Here is a 16,769-nt window from a genome sequence, read left to right as displayed (position 1 = left end):
AGTAAAACAGTTAAAAAGGATTTTTTTGTATATGTTCTCCCCTTTCTTCCCACATGTAAAACATAGGTGTGCTGTATCTACACTATCTGAGTGTTCAGCCACCATGTACCCTCTTCCCCTCTAGCTGTCATTTAGTCTCATTTGTACAAGTAACTGTGTGTGATACCACCAGTCTTTACGTTCACCTCCCTCTATTCATTTTGGTTGTCTGAAGCTCATCCTGTAGTAGATGTTTCAGAAAGTGCTCATGGGAACAATATTCCCTGAGTTCTGGCATCTTTGTATTCCTTACACATGAAGGTCAGTTTTGCTGGATATTTAATCCTTGGCTCACATTTTCTTTCCCGAGTGCCTTCCATATGTGACTTCCAGTTTTTTGTCTGGCATGAAGTGTTGCTGCCAGAGTGATGACAACCTCATTTTCTCCCTTCTCTAAAGTCACTTGCTGTTTTTCCTAGATGCCCAAAGGATTTTTTTTTCTAAATAAAGCTTTGTATAATAATTTTTCTAGACTGTCTGTGTGTTAGTCATTCTGGATTGTTATTCTCGGGTGCACAGTATGCTTTCAGTATTTGGTTTCAGACATGTTTTCTTTTAATTTCAGGGAAGTTTTTCTCTACATTTCAATAATTGCTTAGATTTTTTTTTTTTTCTTCTGAGACTCCTATTAGCTGTATGTTGCAGCTTTACGGCCTATCTTCACTCTTTGTGACTTTCTTTCAAACCCTTTTTATCTTTTCCTTCGTTTCTTTTTTATTTTAGAAAAATTTCCTTCTTCACCTGTTGTTTCTCTTAAGATATTATCTGTTGTGTTTATTCCTCTTATGTTTGTCTAGTATAGTCTTTCTTTCAGAAATGATTAAAAAAATTCTTTCCTGGGTCCTGTCACCTCATTTCTGATTTATATTGCCCTTTCACAGCTTCTCTCATTTTATTAACACCTATTAGCTCATTTTGAAATAAAAGTTAAGCTTTCGATGTGATCTGTGAACATGCCTCTCTGGCGTGCTTTCATTATCTTTAATGTTATTCTGCTCTTGATTTTCTTTTTTCCTGTAATAACTTTGTGTGGGATTTGACCTTGATACTTTGCTCTCGCTAATTTTCGTGTGAAATTGGTTTTCTTGAAGTTCCAGAGGAAGGCCTAGCTCAGGGCGGCTCTTCTCACTCCACAAGCTCGCTCTTCTGCTGTGTGCATGCAGCGTGAAAAAGGGAGGTGGCTTGCTGTCTGTGATGTCCTGACCCCGTTCCCATGCCCTGTTTTCAGCTGGACCTTGTCCCCTTCCTCTGTTACCTCTACCTTGCTCAGTTGCTGATTCCTGTCTCAGTAGTTTCTCCCCAGCGTGGGCTCCTGTCCTGGAAGGGAAGCCAGGAGGTTCACTTTCAAGGGCTGTTCACAGGCCCTTCCTGAGGACCCCTTGTACCCACTTCCTGTTGAAGTGGGCAAAGCCCTACCCGTTTTAGTTACTGCCCTCAAGCTGGCCCGTCTGCTTTCGAGGGACTCCTGTGGGCTCTTTCAGGGGCTCTTAATCTCAGACCTATCAGTTGCCCTGTTGCCTCCCTTTTCTTTTTCCTGCCTCAGTGCTGGTATCATGCAGGTCTTGTGGCTCTTGCTGGTTTGTCCCCACTTGCTTGTACCTTGGGGTCTTTGTGGATATCTTGTCACTTAGTTTTTTAGTATATGCTGCCCGTGGGGTTTTGGTCTTGAGATCTGGTTGCCCCATTTTTATGTCGGGATTTGGAGAGATTCAAAACCTATGCTGCCATAGCCACCACCTTCCCAGAATCCTCTATTCCCATAGAATTCCAGCATCTTAGCATTAGAGGGGTTCTAACTATCTGGAAAAGGAATCATCTCGGGGCTAGTGACTAGATTTGGAACCAGGGTTATGAGAACTCAGGTTTCCTGCTTTGCAGATGAGTGTGGTCTGCTACATCACGGCCGCTCACTGCTACCCAGAAAGTGCTATCACTGTCCTCTTTCAGTGACTTTTGTAGTCATCCTTCTGTGTGACACTCTTGGAGATGGCATGGAGCAGTGAGCTAATTTTGCATTATTAGTGTTTCTTTTTCTGAATGTTGCCATTCTAACTTGGTGTTCAAAATAACGTTTTTCTTAATTTATGAAATGTTATTCTGTTCCAGTGTAATTTTCATGGAGTTGCATAGGTCAAAGGAGTGTACACAAGCATTGGGCTCTCGTGCAGGTCACTGATTTATTCAGCAGATGGTCCTTGCTCTCTGTGCGAGCCCTGCATCAGATGTTTTGGATTTGTTGTAGTGCGCCAGACAGACAGGCAAGTAGGCGCTCTCTACAGGGTGAGAAATGCCATGTTAGGAGAAAATAGTTGCTGCAACAGGAACACAAAGCATGGCCCCTGACTTCTAATGGGGTCAGGGAGGGCTTGTGAGCAGAAGTAATGGAAGTCAGGGCCTGAAAGTTGAGCAGGCGCTAGCAGATGACCAGTAGGGATAAGAGGATCCAGGTAGAGGGAATGGAATATGCAAAGTACAGAATGAAGAATATTGAAACAGAAAATTCAAGAATGTATTAACAGTCACCGAAGCTAATCACCAAAGTAATGACTGAAAGTCAGTAAGAAAAAAATGCTATAAGTTGGCTTAGGAGAGTATCCCATGGTTTTTTTTTTTTTAAATTAATTAATTAATTAATTAATTTTATTTTTGGCTGTGTTGGGTCTTCGTTTCTGTGCGAGGGCTTTCTCTAGTTGCGGCAAGCGGGGGCCACTCTTCATCGCGGTGCGCGGGCCTCTCACTATCGCGGCCTCTCCTGTTGCGGAGCACAGGCTCCAGACGCTCAGGCTCAGTAGTTGTGGCTCACGGGCCTAGTTGCTCCACGGCATGTGGGATCTTCCCAGACCAGGGCTCGAACCCGTGTCCCCTGCATTAGCAGGCAGATTCTCAACCGCTGCGCCACCAGGGAAGCCCTATCCCATGGTTTTAAAGCAGATGCCGTTTTTTTTCAAACGTGGAGTGGAAATTTGACTATGAATGAGGTAGAGGGATAGAAGGTCCTATAAACTGGCAGATAAAATAATAGGATGGGCACATGTGTCTGTTTTGCATTTGTACATATATTGCTTTAACTTTTTTTGTGGGTAGTTTCTCCACCCATTTTTTGGATAGTTGGCTAATACCAAATTTTAGAATAACAATAGAAATAGAAGTGAGGAAGCTTTTGTTTGTTTTATAATTACTTAAAATGTTTTACAGGTGCTTCTTCCAAGGTACTAAAATATTTGTATTTCTTGTTTATGGACAGTACGGGCTAATTTGTGTATTCTATGTAGACTATTATTTTTAGCAAACTTTTTCTAGAAAATATAATATAGTAAATAAAGTGATTTGCCATATAAAAATTTAAAAGTGTTGCCTTACTAGTTTTCTTTACATGTAGGTAGAAGAAATCTAGTAACAGTCTGTACATGCAAAGTAAAAATCTAAGCGTGTAAAGTGTCTGCATTTCAGTTTTGAAAACGAGGTTGGTGTGTGATTTGCCCTCCATTTAAATGTTAGAATTGCCTTAGTTTCAGAGCTGGTGCCCAGAGTTTCCCACAAAAGGTTTCCTGCATCTGCTGGCTGTTGCTGATAAGAATCCAGTGTTTAAGCCTTTTGTTTATCTAAGGAAATTCCTGTTAGGTGTGTTCCCCTTTGTTTTCGGTGGTAGCCCAGTGAGTCGGCCATAAGAATTGTACACAACACTCTATTCTTTTAGCAAAATCCTTTTGCAGATGGGGGATACTTTCCTGCATGGAATTAAGATGGGCACCAGCCCGTCAGAACCTGTTAACCACTGTTCTGTATGGATTGAAAGAGTTTTCAATTAATGATAAGCTGCTTAATTGGTTTTAAAAAATAACATCTGTGGATATCAGTTAGGTGATATTCTGCACTGGAAGTATATTTTTGGTAATTTGAAATACATGAATTATAAATATGTCTAAGTTTGAAGAGGCCTTTGAAGTGGATAGTCATTGTAGTGAATTGAACAATTGATGGGTTTTATTTAGATATGTTTTGGTGGTATGTGAATGTTTTTCTTTTGTGATAGCCACTCTAGTCAAGGCTACAAGTATAATCTGTGTAATAGTCAGAGGCTGAGGTTTACGGTTTCAGTTAAATCACACCTGCTATTAAAGCCAAAATGGTTGGGCCCAAAGAAGTATTCCTGCAGCTGCATGTTACCATTTTCAGCCAGGAAAGCTTTACAACACCTTTGATTCTTGAGCTCCTATCTAGAAATGGTTTTGGGAAGAACTAGTGACAAATTTTCTTACTTGTGTCAAAGAACAGTAAATAATATTTTCTGAACTATTACTTATGTCATCTTTTGTTTGTTTAATCAATGACTGTTTCCTCTTTGAAAATTTGAAAAGTTGTTTTTCACAGTTCGTTTTGGAAATTTTATGGTTTATTCCTAGAATAAGGTAGATTTAGTACTTGTATAAATATTCATATAAATAAATTGATATTTGTAAGAAAATTTCATACATTTTTATCATAGGGAAGAAAATAGAGTGCTTCATTGCTTTAAAACATCTAAATTCTTTAGACAGATTCCAATAAAAGCTCATTTCTCATTTTAGGCCTTCGAAGACCTCAGCAAGCTAATGGTCAAGGTATATGTCATTTACATCTATTAAATTATACCAATTATGATACACTTTTGAAAATACATTTTGTTAGCAGACACTTTGGGGACATTATTTCTTTTCAATCTTTTTTTTTTTTTTTTCTTTTCAATCTTTTACTGTTCTCTTGACAGGCTAAGGAAATGGTGGAGTTATCAAAATCCATTGCTAATAAGATTAAAGACAAGCAAGGTGACATCACAGAAGATGAGGTAAATAGATTGCTTTTTTAAGGCATTAGAAACTAGATTACACAAATAATGCATGGACGTTTTGGTGGTTTACCAGCTTGCTTTCTTAATGTAGTGTTTGATTTCTTTTAGGACTTGAAGATATATAAAAGTACTAAAGAAAAAGTCAACCATAAAAACTTTGTTAGTTCTAGCAGGATTAAAGGATATTTCAATACCTTTTCCTGGAGTGTAGAAAACAGAGGTATTGAAATGTGTAAGAAGTGATTGTTTTAGACATATCCGTAATTTTGATATGTTTTATTTAAATTTGTTTACAGTCTGGTCACAGCCATTTTCCTTTTGAAGTTTTTGGTTGTATCACTTGGTTGGCATTAAACAGAGCATAGCTGTCATCTAAGTCTCCTCTGCCACCAAAATTGTGGGGAAAATGGAGTATAAGATACTAAGGCAGGAGAAGGAAGAATAATAATTAGATTTATGCAGGGAAGTACTAGAAATCCACTCTTACATAGTTCACAGCATAGAAACACAGTAGAAGAGATGGGTAGATATAGAAATAGTGGAGTAGAACTGAATGTCTGATGGAAGGATTTTATACGTTGGGTGGAGAGACTTATTCTGCATAGTCTTTTTGTGCATTTTCTCCTCTCATTATAGACCATCAGGTTTAAATCCTATTTGCTGAGCATGGGAATAGCTAACCCGGTTACCAGGGAGACCTACGGCTCGGGCACACAGTACCACATGCAGCTGGCCAAACAGCTGGCTGGAATATTGCAGGCACCTTTGGAGGTAAAAACAAAACCTAAACAGTCTCTTTAAATTGTGTTAAATTATTTCTGTGCCATCAGAAATCTTAAGAGCATAACTCCGTTCATGATATGGTTACTATTCAACCAACGTGTTATTTTTCCTTTCGGTAATATTAAACTAGTTCATTGATTCTTCGTCAATAATCTTCTAAATTGTTTTTAATTTCCATTTCAGATATCTATATCTATTTGATATATTTTTTTTTAATAAATTTATTTATTTATTTATTTATTATTTTTAGCTGTGTTGGGTCTTCGTTTCTGTGCGAGGGCTTTCTCTAGTTGCAGCGAGCGGGGGCCACTCTTCATCGCGGTGCGCAGGCCTCTCACTATCGCGGCCTCTCCTGTTGCGGAGCACAGGCTCCAGACGCGCAGGCTCAGTAGTTGTGGCTCACGGGCCCAGTTGCTCCGCGGCATGTGGGGTCTTCCCAGACCAGGGCTCAAACCCATGTCCCCTGCATTGGCAGGCAGATTCTCAACCACTGCGCCACCAGGGAAGCCCTATAATGTTTTCTTATCTTGTTTTCAAAAGGAAGTATATAATCTGTATATATTTTCATATATTGTGTACTATTAATAATTTCATAATACAGTTTCATCTTCTAGTCATTATTCAGGCAATCAAAACTTTATTAAAACATTTGTATTAAGAAATATTTCAAACATATGACAAAATAGAATAGTGTAATGAATCCCTATGTGCCCATCATCCAGCTTCATCCGTAAGCCAGCCTCCACTCAAAATTGTTTTAAAGGAAATCCCAGACGTCACATCACTTTATCTGTAAACATTTCAGTATGTAATTATAGTGATAAAGACACCTTTAAATGTAATTATAATCCCCTTTCACACGTAAAAATTAAAAAATAATTTTTTAATATTATCAGATACCAAGCTAGTGTTCACATTTTCTCTTATAGTTGATTTGTTCAAACCAGGATACATTGCAAATGTTTGATTTCTCTCTCAAGTTTTTTTGTTTTTTAAAATTCTATGGGTTTTCCCTTCTCCCATACAATAAATCTCCCATACAGTAAATTTTTATTTACTGAAGAAACTAGTAGTTTGTCTTATAGAGTGTCTCAGAGTCTGGATTTTGCTAATTTGTAAGTCACCATGCTTCCCTGTCCTGTGTAGTCCCTGTAAACTGGTAGTTATATCTAGAAGTTCTTTCTTTTTTTTTTTTTTTCTGACAAGAATATCTTATAGAGGTTGTTGAGCATTTCCATCAGGAGGTACATAATATCTGATTGTCTTTTTTTGTGTGATGTTAACAGCCACTGACAATCATTATCTAGATCTGTTACTTCATTAGGGGTTGCAAAATGGTGATATTATTATTTAATTCTATAATTTCTTCAGTTATTAGGTGGAATAACTTAAAGCATTTAAATACACTTTTTGAAGGGACTTCCCTGGTGGCGCAGTGGTTAAGAATCCACCTGCTAATGCAGGGGACACGGGTTGGAGCCCTGGTCTGGGAAGATCCCACATGCCATGGAGCAGCTAAGCCCGTGAGCCACAACTACTGAGCCCAGGTGCCACAACTACTGAAGCCCGCGCTCCACAACAAGAGGAGCCACCACAATGAGAAGCCCGCACACCGCACTAGAGAAAGCCTGTGCACAGCAACGAAGACCCAACACAGCCAAAAAAAAAAAAAGATAAATAAATAACTTTATAAAAATAAATAAATAAATACACTGTTTGAAACATGGTGTACAACCCCTCTTTTCACTTAAGTAAATGTTAGAACAGTAATAATGACAGTAAAGTCCAAATATGGAATTTGAAGTGCCTCGTGGTATCTGAATAGGTTCCCTGTGTGTAAATATAGTTTTCAAAAGCTTCTTAAGAGATTTTATGATTTCTGATTTCACTCTGATTATGATTTCTGTTAAGAAATGCTAACTGGTCCTAATTATAATGCTTCTTTTTATTTTATATTTTAACAGGAACGAGGGGGAATAATGTCACTCACAGAGGTGTACTGTTTAGTAAACCGAGCTCGAGGAATGGAAGTAAGAATAGAATATTTAGATATTCTTTTAGCTAAATATAGACTCGATATAATACAAATTCCCCTACAGTGAATACAATTTGAGGAAGGGTTGGGAATATCAAAACTATTTTGAGAAGCAGTGTGGCGCAGTGAAAAGAATACTGCCCTGGGATCTAGGAGATAAATTCTGTTCCTGGTTTTGCTGAATGCCCTTGAGTAGCTTCCTTAACCTCTCTGGAGCTCAGGTTTTTTTACCTTTAAAATCGGGTTTGGACCGAATGATACCTTAAAGCTCTGAGAGTCTGTGTTTGTATTGTGATGAACAAGGTTGTGCATGATGCCCTTTCTCTGTGATAGTTAACTGTTTTGAGTGAACCTGGTTGGACTCAGGTTGCCTGCAGGTAATACAGAAAGAAAGCCACCCTGCCTCTTTGGCTCAGAATCAGCAGCGGCTATACTTCAGCTCTCACTGCCTGTTCACACCCAGCTGTCTTTGGCCTCCAAGGGTCTGTCTGTGCACTCTCTGTGCCCTTGAAGTAGAACACAGTTTTGTGGTGTCAGCAGTCACCTCCACGCAGACGACTCACACACGTCTCTCCAGCGCTCACCGTGGTCTCACGGGTTAAGCCTCTGTTCTGTGTTTTTATTTGAACAGTCATCATAACCGCCGCCAGTGGGTACTTACCATCACTCTGCACGTGTTATCCATTCATCCTCCCAGTAACTCAGTGAGGTAGCTACTTTTACTGTCCCCATTTAGGGGATGATTAGGGGATGAGGACATTAAGGCTTAGAAAGATTCAGTAACTTGACCACAGCTGCACTTGGAGACAGTGTTTTAACAGGGACTGGGACCCAGGCTGGGCTGGCTCTGGAACCATTCTGTGTGACTGACACCTGTGCTGGTCACCACCACGCAGGACCGATTCTTCAAGGTCACATGGTCCAGAAGGGTAGCCACTACCTAGCTACATGTGATGATTGTGAATTTGAAATGTAGTTAGTCCAAATTGAGATGTGCTGTAAGCATAAATTACACACGGGATTTAGAAGACTTAGTACAGAATAAAGAAGTGTTAACTAGCTCATTAATGATTTTTTATATCAATTATATGGCAAATTTTTGCATCTATTAGGTTGAATAAAATATATGTATTAAGATTAATTTCACCTGTTTATTTTCTTTTAATGTGGCTACTAGAAGATTTTAAATTACGTACATGACTTGTATTATATTTCTATGGATAGTATACTTGTATTATATTTCTATGCTTTAATGAATAGAAGTCTTTTGCTTCTTTGTTAATCCTTTTTGCCTTGTAGTGATTAAGCCACCTAAAATCCTTGATACATGATAATTTTACAACATCCTCTTCTGTTTTAGTGGTCGTTATAATTATATAACGTCACTCTATTAATTTGCAGTGTAAACTGGTAAACTGGATTTTTTTCCCTGCTAGTTGCTCTCACCAGAAGATTTAGTGAATGCATGCAAGATGCTGGAAGAGCTGAAATTACCTCTCAGGTAAAAGAACCTCTGCAGGAAGGTTGCCAACTATAGCCACGATTCCACCCTGAGTAGACAGGACAGCCCTGCAGGTCTGCCATCCATTTGGTGAACCAGCATATATATTGCCCCTCTTGAAGTTTATATCACACATGGGCAGAATTCACCTGGCACCACGGGCACCTCTGTCAACCCAGTTTCCATCCTTATCAGGGCTGTGCGGGGCCTCAGGGGCTGGTCGTCGGCCTCTTGCCACTGGGGCAGGAGGTGAGAACGTGGGCTCCTCCCAAGCGGTCCCAGTGACCATCCCTCTGCCCTTAACAAAAAGTAGACAGGCATAGTTTATTTAGCATGTAGATTATAGTTCAGAACTTCATTAACTGTTTATTCATGAGCTTTTTAATTAGGCCTTAGTTACCCGTGGTCATTGTATTTGAAATGTTCTTTTGTGTTAATATTGCCCTCAGTCCTGGCATAAATGAAAGTAAACAATATTTGCGCCTCCTCAGGGGCCCGAGATCCCAGATATTCACGGCTTTGTCCTCCCGTCTGTGATTTTAGGCTCCGTGTGTTTGACAGCGGCGTCATGGTAATTGAACTTCAGTCCCACAAGGAGGAGGAAACAGCGGCCTCAGCCTTGGAGACGGTACGGGGACCCGGTTTCCTCCCTCCGTTGTTAGACCTTGCCACACAAGACCCCAATGCTTAGCCACTTGAGAAACAGGATTTCCTTTTAAATTCAACTTTACTGAAAAGTAACATTCACAGACCCAATTGAAAACGGTTTCTCATTAACAACGAATAACTATTCATCACATTTGTACTTTGAAAGCTCTTTGAAACTTGCCGACACTCATAACATCTTGTAAGGGGAGTTAGGATGAGTGAGGTGCTTGCTCTCTTTCTGTTTGAAACTCAGTCTTGAAAATATGTTTTTAACTTTGTAAATCAGTGTTACCCATGATTAAATTTTTCTTTCAGTATTACCCACATAAGCTGCATTACCCTACAGATTGTTTTGTGAAAGAATTGCTTCAAAATATACGGAAAGCAAGTGTAGTTTAGATGGGTTTTACTGGGCAAACTCCTGATATTACTCATTAGGATCCTTGAAATACTATCGCCTCAGAGCTTCTGTGGTGAGCCTGTATAATTTGAATAACTCGCAGTTATTACACTTCTTATTTTAAACTCGATGAAAGTCCCAAGGCTATAGATACTTCTATCACATATTTAAAACTAATCCTATGTATAACGGTCCTTCAGTGGCGCGTGTACTATGCACTCAGAATTTGTTATATGTTCCTTTTCAGACTGTGGAATAGTTCTTTTTAGACATTAGTACAGTGCCTTTATTACATTATATAGGGTTTCATGATGTTTTAGCCTTCACCATGTTTGTTCTGGGTTCTTCAACTTTTGTAGACTTAAGCATTAGTGAAGAAGATTTAGTTCTAGACTGAACAGTCTTTGGAGTTTAGTAGAAAATTCAGTAAATTATTTCCCAAGTATACTGGTAGATAGTCTCCCCAGGTTAGTACCTAGGTGGCCTAAATGATCACATTTTTTCCTGCTGTGTGTTTCTGTTAGGTTTCAGAAAAGGGATCTCTAACATCAGAAGAGTTTGCTAAGCTTGTGGGAATGTCTGTCCTCCTGGCTAAAGAAAGGTAAGCAAGGGCTTTGCTCCTCACTTGAAAATATCATTTGTGTTTCTGAATGGGTGGATGATGGTGTTTTTTTCCCTTGACTCCTAGGTTGCTTCTTGCCGAGAAGATGGGCCATCTTTGCCGAGATGACTCAGTGGAAGGCTTGCGGTTTTACCCAAATTTATTTATGACACAGAGCTAAGAGTTTTGTATTTGAAATAACTTGTCACTGGGATACTTGCATCATGTAGAGGTTGTATGACATTGAGCTAAGGGTAAACCCTGATAAACCAAGAATTTACTGGAACTTCGCAGTATAATATAAAACCCTTTTAATTTCTCCCTAAATATTATGATCCAGGAAGCTTCTTTAGGATAAATATAGGAAAATATAGAAAGATGAATGCCAATATGAATTCGAAATCATGCTACAGTTGTACAGAAACCCTCCGAGTTTAACTTGAAATATGGTGGATTTTAACTTGATCTTCAAATCTGACCATTTTTGAAAGAAGAGAATTTAGTTCATGGGGGAAGAAAGAGAGAAGTTGCATGTTTGGACAGGTTAGGTCATTATTTTGGTGTGACTAAAATTCACCTGAATTATAAATGAAGTTTTTCTCTGCATCTAGTGTGCACATTTTGGGGGGTTTTCATGCAACAATTTATACCTACAGTGTAGTTTAAGAACGTGACGACATTGGAGCAGAATATCCAACTGCAGGATATCATCTGAGGCTCTTCCTAAGGGCTTTAGAAGCAGCCATAGGCATGTCTTCAGCAGACCAAATAAAGCACCTTAAAAACAAGAGAGAATTTGATTTGACTTACGTATATATAATCTGACGAGTTTCTTTTTTTTTAAGTGATGATTTCATGGCTGGCATTTAAAGAATGCAACTATGTCATTTTGTTTTAAAAATGCTGTAGATTTTGCAAGTGAATTAAAGAGCTGTATAGACATGCCCAGAGATACGGTTACAGATTTGGGAAGTAGACGGTTCAGGATTTCCCTAGGATTGTTGTGTGGGTAGAGGGACCGGGAGGACCTTTAACTCGCTTTACAGGAACCTTGGTGCTCTTTTACCTCAAAGCCAAGGATGGAAAAGAGAGTGGGAACATAACATGTCTCCTTTTCCTTCCCTAAAGAAGGAGTTTCAATGCTGAACTTTTAAAATCTTTCTATCATAGTCTAGCAATATTTTTTTCCTTTACCCCACACATTATAAGTTGTGTGGAGAAACTGTCTCACTAAAAAGTATTACCGGCTAATATATTGAATCTCGATTGCTTGAGTTTTCCAGTGGACTGCCTGACTTTGTTACCGCTACATAGCGTACGGTATGTTGGCATTACCTCAAACTCAGGGACCCCAAAGGGACAGAAGGAGAACCCCTTTCTAAGACTGAATTGGCGGTGGAAGGTAGTGATGGGTTTTGGCCAAGCATCTAGAAGGGATAGTATCTGTATTGAGAGAACCTTTAAGACCGGGAGGTGGGGCTACCCAAGCTCAGACCCTGGGATCCCTGAGATGTCCTCGCTGAGAGGTGGCAGGCCAGTGCTGGGGCCACTGCAAGTGCCCTTTGGGGAAGGTCCAGGGATCCTCAGCTGCAGACCCAGGGAATCCCTCCAAGTGCAGGCAGAGTCAGTCCCCGATCCCTGCCTGCTCCCTGTCGCTGCTCCGCACCCTCCTGTGTCACGGGAATGTTGTGGCCGAGGCATCCTGCCTTAGCCTTCGTTTTCCGAACCTGTCACTGATTCCACGTTGTGATGACAGATCCCTTAATTCCCCCATCGCTCAGCCTCAGGTTTGTTTGGGGGGAAATTCAGTGTCTGGCTACCCAAGTCTTTCGGGCCATTGTGTACGGTCGTTTGTATATCACTCCTCTCTCTGGGATGCACTCACTCTCACACTGCCCTGGCAAACTTGTATGCATACACACACACACACACACACACACACACACACGATATCTCATACACATGATATCTCATCTGCCTAAGGCTTTTTAAAACTACACAGATAAATAATCTGTTTCACTAGTTGGAATGAGTTGCAACTAAGATTGTTTGAGCTACTGGGTCTGGCTCTAATGGTCTGGATTCATTACAGCAAACTCCTATAATTCAGAATATTTATTTACACTAGTGTGACAACACATGAACAAAAATGGAGCAGGCTGAATTGTATAAAGTGAACTAAAGAGGAAGAAAAGTGACATGGATATATTTTGCAAATGTCACGTTAGTTAAAAAACAGGTATGATTGATCTTATTGTTTTAAAGTGGGCATTCTTCAGTTTCCAGACCTCTGTATGTATATTTTTATCCTTTTTTTTTCTTTGTTTTTGCCAAATAAGGTGTCATTTTGGTCCTTTGTTGGTAGAGGTTATGTTTAAATACAACCAATGAGGCCCTAAGTGCAAAAAAGTTCTGTCTTGGTGCTTATCACTATTATAATATTATTTTTGCTTTTCTAACTTTGCTCTTAGGAGCATAAATCTGTTTGTAGCTTTATGGTAATAGAATATTTCTAGTCACATACTGTCAAAAAGTTTTTTACATTGTACAAGTGAAGAATGTTTTCAGAGTTAAATGATTGGTATTAATGTATACCAATCATTTTGCAATTATTACAAAATTTAAAAATGATTTTTTCTTAACTTGGTGTTCTTTTTAAATACTCTTTGGAAAATATACGAAAATGATAACCCTTTAGTCAGAATAAGCCCATGTGTTAAGATTTTTTCTTTTAGATTTTATAATCAAGAGTTCATTATAAATATTTATGACCTCAAGCTCCTACTATTTTAGTTGTCTTAAAAGAATGGGAAATGGCTCACAAACTTTTTTTTTTTAATTCTTGACATGAATTCCACTGTCGATTGATTGTGTATATTTGTGTGAGTGTACTATCTCTTGTTCCCTGTTACCAGACTAAACCGACCAGCATTTATCATGTCATCATTCTCATGCTCAAATACTTAAAATGGTTCTCCTTTGCCCAACAGTCTCAGAGTTTCCATTGTGGTAAGACAGAGTCACAGCTCAGAAGGTGGGTGGGTTTTAAGGGCTGTGCTAAGGATGGAATCGAGCATGCTCAAAATGATCCTTGAAAATCTCTATATAATCTTACAATTCGAATGCCTGTAGAGTGATACATGGGTATGAATATTTTATGAATATAGTAAGTAAAATATATAATAAAAAACTACATATCAACAGTAGACTTTTGTCGTACCAATAATTAAAACTATTTAAATGTGTCTTTTTTTCTTTTTTTCACTTTGCTGATAGGTATGGTTGAATTTATGTAAATGTATTGCTAATTCCATCCCTTATAATAGATCGTAAGTGTAAGCTCCACAGGGGCAGAGATTTTTATCTGTTTTGTTCATGGATGTGTCCTCAGAGCCTAGAGCGAGGCCTGGCACACAGTAAGCATTCAATAAATGTCTACCGAATGAATGACCTCCAACGTGTATGCCTATTTATCATTTGGCTTCACTCTACCCTACTTTATCTCCCATTCAATTCAATACAAAGAAACGTTTTTGCATACCTGTCGACTTTGTGTGAGGAACGGGGGCCACTGGGGGATACAGAAGTGAATAAGATGCGGCCCCTGCCTTTAAGAGGGTGGCCTCGTTGGGAAATAGACACATAGCAACCTCAGTTGATGATGAGATGAAATGTGTGCCATGGAAGGGGCACAGGTACCGTGCTTGGAGGGCAGAGGAAGAGGCCTTCAGTTCTGACGGAGGAGGGTCTGGGAAGGCCTCATGGGAGAGGAGAAGCTGGTGCACTAGGCTCACAAGAACCCAGAGATGGTCAGGGGCAGGCGTTGGGTCAGAGAGCAACAGGAGGTGTGTCCCTTCCTGCACCTGGGGCACATCGTCCTTGTCCAGACTTCCCTTTGTTATTTCCTCCCATCCACCCACCCCCACCCCCAATAATCAAAACGAAACTTTGCTCAATCCCACCTGCTCTGGAAAAATCTGTCTCCAGTACACAACTCTGCTACTCCTAAACTCCGCTAAGAGTTATTGTCTCTCCCATATACTTGACTGTCTTTTGTCTTGTTCTCTAATTGTTATCTTAATGCCGTAAGAAAACAGAGAAATTGGGTTTCTTTAAGTTCAAGGAATATCATATAACACTTCTTTGGAGTTCCCACTGGCCTAGGTCAGTGATTGTACATGGTAGATTCCTAGTTAAGCATTAACTAAATCGAGTGGTTTTTGAATTATAATGTGTCATGAGTTGAGTCTGAAACCTAAGTCTGTATCCTTTACCCTCTTCCCAAAAGGCTTCTTATCTGGACTTGTCCAGGCTCAGCCTGTCTGAGATACACTGTCTTAATTCAGATTCCATGCATGGGCCATATTCATGATGTGGGAAGCACTCCAGAAAAGTCAGGTTAACACACATGTAAGATCTTGTTATCACAGTGTGAAAATTGAGTCATTCGTGTTCTTCCTTGTGTTCCGATAATCACGAGTCAGTTAAAGCTTGTCTCTCAGAGTATTATCTAGGGGGAAAAACATCTCCCCATTTATTTAAAGGGTGTACTGAGATAGTGAATACATTTTACACAATTTGCAAAAGATCCCTAGACCAGTCACTCACTCAGAAAAAGAACTCAAGATATCTTGTCAGCCAGCTTGTTTTAGTTCAGTACAGCCAAGACCATACCACTGTTCTTTTGAAAACTTTTTTCTTCACATCTATGTTGCCTCCTTTTATTTTATTTAAAAAAATTTTTTTAACATCTTTATTGCAGTATAATTGCATTACATTGTTGTGTTAGTTGCTGCTGTATAACAAAGTGAATCAGCTATACGTATACATATATCCCCATATCCCCCTCCCTCTTGCGTCTCCCTCCCACCGTCCCTATCCCACCCCTCTAGGTGGTCACAAAGCACCGAGCTGATCTCTCTGTGCTATGCGGCTGCTTCCCACTAGCTAGCTATTTTACATTTGGAGGTGTATATATGTCCATGCCACTCTCTCACTTTGTCCCAGCTTACCCTCCCCGCTCCCCGTGTCTTCAGGTCCATTCTCTATGTCTGCATCTTTATTCCTGTCCTACCCCTAGGTTCTTCAGAACCACTTTTTTTTTTTAGATTCCATATATATGTGTTAGCATACAGTATTTGTTTTTCTCTTTCTGACTTACTTCACTCTGTATGACAGACTCTAGGTCCATTCACCTCACTACAACTCAATTTCGTTTCTTTTTATGGCTGAGTAATATTCCATTGTATATATGTGCCACATCTTCTTTATCCATTCATCTGTTGATGGACACTTAGGTTGCTTCCATGTCCTGGCTATTGTAAATAGTGCTGCAGTGATTATTGTGGTACATGACTCTTTTTGAATTATGGTTTTCTCAGGGTATATGCCCAGGAGTGGGATTGCTGGGTCGTATGGTAGTTCTATTTTTAGTTTTTTAAGGAACCTCCATACTGTTCTCCATAGTGGCTGTATCAACTTACATTCCCACCAACAGTGCAAGAGCGTTTTGCCTTCTTTTAGAAAGGATTAAACTATCTTAACTGTCCAGTAAACAGTAATACAGTTTGGCAAGTATTCTAATTAAAGCAAAAATGACCAAGCATCTCAATAAAGCTCTTATTTAAAAAAGGACCAAGCACATTGATCTGGGCACTTGCACCCGGATTTAGGCAAAGAGTGGGTTTCTAGGAAGAGTGTGTGTCTGAAAGATCAACACTGAGCAAGTTGCTTTCTATATGTTTCACTCAGTCACCACAAAACTTCAATATAACTATTATTAGATGCCTTTTACAGTGGAGGAAAGGAGGGATTATGTATTTGCCCAAGGTTACAGAGGCAGGGCTGGATTTAATCTCAGCTGTGTCTAACTCCCACTCTTAAAATGAGCTTTTGCTTTCTAAACCAAAAATGGCAGGGCCTGTGGCATGTACT

General features: G+C 39.5%; 1 protein-coding gene across 1 annotated transcript in view; it reads left to right on the top strand.

Annotated features, from left to right (window-relative positions):
* The window catches only part of VPS36 (vacuolar protein sorting 36 homolog), a 31,791-nt gene extending 17,505 nt beyond the window's left edge, over window positions 1–14,286 (top strand). The window contains exons 7-14 of the mRNA XM_059902848.1: window positions 4,608–4,640; window positions 4,787–4,864; window positions 5,504–5,638; window positions 7,615–7,680; window positions 9,122–9,186; window positions 9,730–9,814; window positions 10,759–10,835; window positions 10,923–14,286. Of these exons, the coding sequence (XP_059758831.1) occupies window positions 4,608–4,640; window positions 4,787–4,864; window positions 5,504–5,638; window positions 7,615–7,680; window positions 9,122–9,186; window positions 9,730–9,814; window positions 10,759–10,835; window positions 10,923–11,016 (633 nt within the window). The 3' untranslated portion in view covers window positions 11,017–14,286. The remainder of the gene's footprint in view (window positions 1–4,607; window positions 4,641–4,786; window positions 4,865–5,503; window positions 5,639–7,614; window positions 7,681–9,121; window positions 9,187–9,729; window positions 9,815–10,758; window positions 10,836–10,922) is intronic.
* Window positions 14,287–16,769: the final 2,483 nt, after the last annotated feature.

The sequence above is a fragment of the Balaenoptera ricei genome, chromosome 18 (assembly GCF_028023285.1).
Source record: "Balaenoptera ricei isolate mBalRic1 chromosome 18, mBalRic1.hap2, whole genome shotgun sequence".
NCBI classification, from domain to species: Eukaryota; Metazoa; Chordata; class Mammalia; order Artiodactyla; family Balaenopteridae; genus Balaenoptera; species Balaenoptera ricei.
The sequence above is the reverse complement of the archived record's forward strand: the minus strand, read 5'-3'. Positions and strand labels throughout refer to the sequence as shown.